General features: G+C 46.4%; 1 protein-coding gene across 1 annotated transcript in view; it reads right to left on the bottom strand.

The window, feature by feature from the left end:
- Window positions 1-574: 574 nt before the first annotated feature.
- Window positions 575-5742, bottom strand: part of LOC119266613 (alpha-terpineol synthase, chloroplastic-like) — an 8585-nt gene continuing 3417 nt past the window's right edge. The window contains exons 4-8 of the mRNA XM_037547844.1: window positions 2456-2613; window positions 2059-2277; window positions 1507-1657; window positions 1081-1332; window positions 575-981 (exon numbers count right to left, since the gene is read on the bottom strand). Of these exons, the coding sequence (XP_037403741.1) occupies window positions 694-981; window positions 1081-1332; window positions 1507-1657; window positions 2059-2277; window positions 2456-2613 (1068 nt within the window). The 3' untranslated portion in view covers window positions 575-693. The remainder of the gene's footprint in view (window positions 982-1080; window positions 1333-1506; window positions 1658-2058; window positions 2278-2455; window positions 2614-5742) is intronic.

Here is a 5742-nt window from a genome sequence, read left to right as displayed (position 1 = left end):
GACTACCTCCTCTCTTTCTCGAACCCCTTCCTTTTATTTATATCTTCATGTTTTAAGCCTATCCTTTGTGTGTGTGTGCTAGAGAGAGAGATTCCATGGGTTCTTGGAGTGGAGATCTTTTGAGGAGTTATACCAAGTGATTCTTCTTTAATTGTTGCTCTTGGAGAGTGTGCACATCCTAGATGGTTAGGAGTCACTTCGGAGCCTTGAACCATGATATTCTTAAGTAATCAAGAGCTGGAATGGCTTGGAGATCGACTACTTTGTGAAGATCTACCTCGAGTGTGGATTGACATTTTTGGTTGATAGCCATGGTGGGATAGGTTGTCTTGCACTTGGTTGGCCCTTTGTGGTATTATAGTCTTTGTGACTTGAAAACTTCATCAACAAGGACTAGGATATCGCTAACTATCTGAACCAGGGTAAAACATCACTGATCCCATCTATGTTTGCATCCCTCCGCTATACTTTGTACTTCATTGCAATATATTGATTCACTCGTTTGTTGTCTTGTATAATCATGGAATTGTATGTATAGTAGACAACCTCTTTAAAGAATAGTCACGCCATTTACATATGCATAGAGACTACACACCGATATGTATAAAATATTATCCAGTTGGATCTGGTTCCTTATTGGAAGAGATTATCACACTAGCACACTTGTTGGTTGCTTTATACTACTAAGCAATCTCAAAAAGTCTCCACAAATAATGATCGGATGATATCCTTGAGGTTGCTACAGTTAGTAAAGTTATCGTCTTTGTTATACATGAACTCCATTGTTCTTGTGAGGTTAAATATCGCCTCAATTAACTTCCTCGGTTGGTCAATATCAGGCTCTAGCCACTCACCATTGAAATCTTTCCATGACTCCTCCTTTAGCTCTTGTATCTTGTGACGTGCTATTTCAATCGAGACATTGTGTTGTTTCATGTAGCTATCCATTGTCGAAGCAACATGAGGCGTCATCTGCTCTCGCTGCGGACACACGTTAAATCATGAATAATAGATCAAGCATTATATATACATGCATCTGTGTTCTATTTTTGGATGAAATTAATGAATACTTATTATTACCTCATAGGTCATGATATCATCTAATAGTCTAACAATTATGCAAAGCTTTTGCATAATTTTAGGCACAGTCGAAATCCATTCAAAAGAATCCTTTGTTGCTATATCATCCATTCCGACCAGTGAAGTGCAAGCCAACAAATGGCATGCACAAGTACTTGCCGAGACCTGAAGATGCTCTTCGACAGATCTTGGGATGAAGTTCTCTTCGCGCATTTTAACCTCTTTGTTGTAATTTCTAACTAGATCCACTTTCTGAAAATTGGAACATAACACCCATTTATTTAGAACAATTTGAAAGAGTAAGTTTTAAACATGTTACAACATTAACAACATAAATGGTAGTGTAATTTATCACTTAGATAGATATAATTAAATGTAATTATGTTATTTTCAAAAAGTGTTTTTGAGGAAGATAAGCTCACTTACAAAGTTTCTGAGGTAGGTCATACGGTATTTCTCCTCCGGTGCTAGCTTGTTATCAATGATCTGATGGCAGTCCATAATTTTTTCCAATGCATATTGCATGCACTTTGGGAGAACATGAGCTACCTTTGGATCCCAACTGGACATGAATGATCTGTCCTAAATTTAAAGCAGAATAATATGAGTGATGCAGATTGAACAATGTTAGTTAAGCAGTATTTAAGGTGGAGATTCATACATGCAGCTGAAGTTGATATTTTAAAGAGCTAAAAACAAAATTCAAAGATGGTTTCTTATGGAGCGAACTCTCGAAAATAATCATATGCGCCACTATATACATGAACAATGGAAATTACAAGAGAATAAATAGTTAGAGATAATTGCATGGAAGTTTCTATGTATCGTTATATGCCAAGCCAACGGCTTCGAGGAACTACCACTAAATTAGCAAATACATATGTTGTTTCATGTTGCATAATGTAATCTTTGCCCGTTTTAAACCAGCTTGTCCCACAAAAAATGAGTATAAGAATGTTTGCCATGAAAGTTACAAACCTTTCTACCCACTCGGTAAACAATTCACACTCTTCTGATGTTCCAAATGAATCATAAATATCATCGATGATGGTTGTAGTGTAAATCACGAATGTAAGTATTATTCGGCCCCGTGAACAGTTGGGTTGGTAGTATACTCCCAACATCCACAAATAACATTCCACGAGTCTATCCCGAGCGAACGGGAGCCTTGAATGAACTTGCAGATTATTCCACCACCTGTACATTTTTTTGAAACTTTCTAAGATGCTCATTAGAGTATAAAACTTAAAAAATCAGATGAATGTAGATCAAATTTTGACCCGAAACTGCTTCAAAGTTAATTATGATAAAACACTTTCATGATCTATAAGGTTAAGATAGGACAAGCTCACTGAAATAATGTTAATAATTTCACCTTGTAGTAATTTTCAATTCTTGTTGATACTGGAGTTGCATCAAATTGAAATTCACCTTTGCAAGTTCCAATACCGATTTATTCATTGTAGCTTCTTTCTCATATGTAGAGATATAGATCTTAACATCATAAATTGCAACCCTTCGCGGGAGGGGTATCTTGTGACGCCCCCGATTTAATCGTACACTAATCATACACGCAAACGTGTACGATCAAGATCAGGGACTCACGGAAAGATATCACAACACAACTCTACAAATAAAATAAGTCATACAAGCATCATATTACAAGCCAGGGGCCTCGAAGGCTCGAATACAAGAGCTCGATCATAGACAAGTCAGCGGAAGCAACAATATCTGAGTACAAACATAAGTTAAACAAGTCTGCCTTAAGAAGGCTAGCTCAAACTGGGATACAGATCGAAAGAGACGCAGGCCTCCTGCCTGGGATCCTCCTAACTACTCCTGGTCATCGTCAGCGGGCATCACGTAGTAGTAGGCACCTCCGGTGTAGTAGGAGTCGTCGTCGAAGGTGGCGTCTGGCTCCTGGGCTCCAACATCTGGTTGCGACAACCAGGTAGAAGGGATAGGGGGAAAAGAGGGAGAAAGCAACCGTGAGTACTCATCCAAAGTACTGGCAAGCAAGGAGCTATACTACATATGTATGCATTGGTATCAAATGGAATAAGGGTATCATATGTAGACTGAACTGCAGAAAGCCGGAATAAGGGGGGGATAGCTAGTCCTTTCGAAGACTACGCTTCTGGCAGCCTCCGTCCTGCAGCATGTAGAAGAGAGTAGACTGAAGTCCTCCAAGTAGCATCGCATAGCATAATCCTAACCGATGATCCTCCCCTCGTCGCCCTGTGAGAGAGCGATCACCGGTTGTATCTGGCACTTGGAAGGGTGTGTTTTATTAAGTATCCGGTTCTAGTTGTCATAAGGTCAAGGTACAACTCCAAGTCGTCCTGTTACCGAAGATCACGGCTATTCAAATAGATTAACTTCCCTGCAGGGGTGCACCACATAACCCAACACGCTCGATCTCATTTGGCCGGACACACTTTCCTGGGTCATGCCCGGCCTCGGAAGATCAACACGTCGCAGCCCCACCTAGACCAACAGAGAGGTCAGCACGCCGGTCTAAACCTAAGCGCCCAGGGGTCTGGGCCCATCGCCCTTAGCACACCTGCACGTTGCGTGGGCGGCCGGAAGCAGACCTAGCCTAGTAGGCGTTCCAGTCCAATCCAGCGCGCGCCGCTCCGTTGCTGACGTCACGAAGGCTTCGGCTGATACCACGACGTCGAGTGCCCATAACTGTCCCCGCGTAGATGGTTAGTGCGTATAGGCCAGTAGCTAGACTCAGATCAAATACCAAGATCTCGTTAAACATGCTAAGTATCTGCGAACGCCGACCAGGGCCAGGCCCACCTCTCTCCTAGGTGGTCTCAACCTGCCCTGTCGCTCCGCCTCAAAGTAACAGTCGAGGGCCGTCGGGAACCCAGGCCCACCTCTACCGGGATGGAGCCACCTGCCCCTTCAGCCCCCATCTCCGAACAGTATCACAGGTAAGGTAACTGTGTAAAGTATATTGTATGTGCCCGTGATCACCTCCCGAAGTGATCACGGCCCAGTAGTATAGCATGGCAGACGGACAAGAATATAGGGCCACTGATGGAACACTAGCATCCTATACTAAGCAGTAGGATAGCAGGTAATGGTAACAACAGTAGTAGCAAGGACAGGCTATGCATCAGGATAGGAATAACGGAAAGCAGTAACATGCTACACTACTCTAATGCAAGCAGTATAGAGGAGAGTAGGCGACATCTGGTGATCAAGGGGGGGCTTGCCTGGTTGCTCTGGCAAGAGAGAGGGGGCGTCAACTCCGTAGTCGTACTGGGTAGCAGCGGCGTCGGTCTCGGTGTCTATCGAGAGAAGAGGGGGGAGAAACAATAAATATATAAGCAAGCATATGCATAGTGATGCATGACATGACAAGTAACGACGTTAGAGGTGCCCTAACGCGGTAGTAGGTGATACCGGTGAAGGGGGAAACATCCGGAAAGTATTCCCATGTTTCGTGTTTTCGAACAAAGGAGCTGGAGGGGGAAAGTTGCGAGTTCGATAGGTTAGGGGGCTGTGGCGGACGAACGGGTTGCGTATCCGGATTCGTCTCGTCGTTCTGAGCAATTTTCATGTAGAAAGTATTTTCATCTGAGCTACGGTTTATTTTATATTAATTTTAAAAGACTTAATTCATTTTTAGGAATTATTTAATTATTTAAATTCAACATTATCCAAAACAGTGCATGCTGACGTCAGCAGTCAACGGAGGCGTTGACTGGTCAACTGGCGTGTGGGTCCCATTTGTCATTGACTGATTAGTCCAGTTAGGGTTTAATTAAACCATCTACTTAATTAGTTTAATTAAACATGATTAATTAACTTAATTAATTCATTAACTATTTTAATTATTAATTAATTAATTATATATTTATTTTTATTTCTTTTTTTTAAAACATTTTGGAGTGGGGCCCCATCGTCATAGGGCCACTGGGGTCTATGCGGGCGTGCGGGTTACGGGCTCCACCCGAACGGGCGATGGCCCGAGTGGCGGGGGGGGGCGAGCCCGACAGGGGAAAAACGGGGCGAGGCCACCGGGTGCCACCGGCGGACGACCGCGGCGCGGCAGCCATTGAGGGGCCCCGGCGGAGGCGGCCAGCATGGCAGTGGTAGGCACGGCAGCCTGGGGCGGGGCGAAACGGCGACGTGGGCGAGCGCGCGCGGGCGTAGTGCAGCAGCAGCAGTCCACGGGAGCGGGCGCGCGATGGCGCTGCAGGGGCAGGGGCGGTGCCGGGGGCGCGCGCGCGGGGTCGAGCGGGCTCGGCCGGGGCCGCGATGGCCGCGAGCAGGAGCCCGGGCGGCGACGACTGCGCTAGCGGCAGAGACGGCGAGCACGGCGGGGAGGGAAAAAGAGGCCGGGGTTGGCCTCACCGTGATTCGTTGGTAACGGGGCAGCGGGGGTCGGGGTGGTGGTCGGAGACGTCGGCGTCGACGTAGACGAAGCAGACAGGCGAGGGAGCGCTCCGGGGAGGCCGGAGTCGGTGGCGGCGTGCGGCGGCCCGAGGTGGAAGCCGAGCACGAGGCGGCGTCGTTGGGGCGGCCCCCCCTCCCGATCCAGCGGAATCGGGCAGAGGAGGGCGGAGGAGCGCGGCGTCTGGGACGGCGGCCGATGACGGCGCTCGAGGCGGCGGTGGCGTCCGGCGAGGGCCACGGGCGACGAAG

Source organism: Triticum dicoccoides, chromosome 3A (assembly GCF_002162155.2).
Source record: "Triticum dicoccoides isolate Atlit2015 ecotype Zavitan chromosome 3A, WEW_v2.0, whole genome shotgun sequence".
NCBI lineage: Eukaryota > Viridiplantae > Streptophyta > Magnoliopsida > Poales > Poaceae > Triticum > Triticum dicoccoides.
This window is presented reverse-complemented; position numbering and strand designations above follow the sequence as displayed.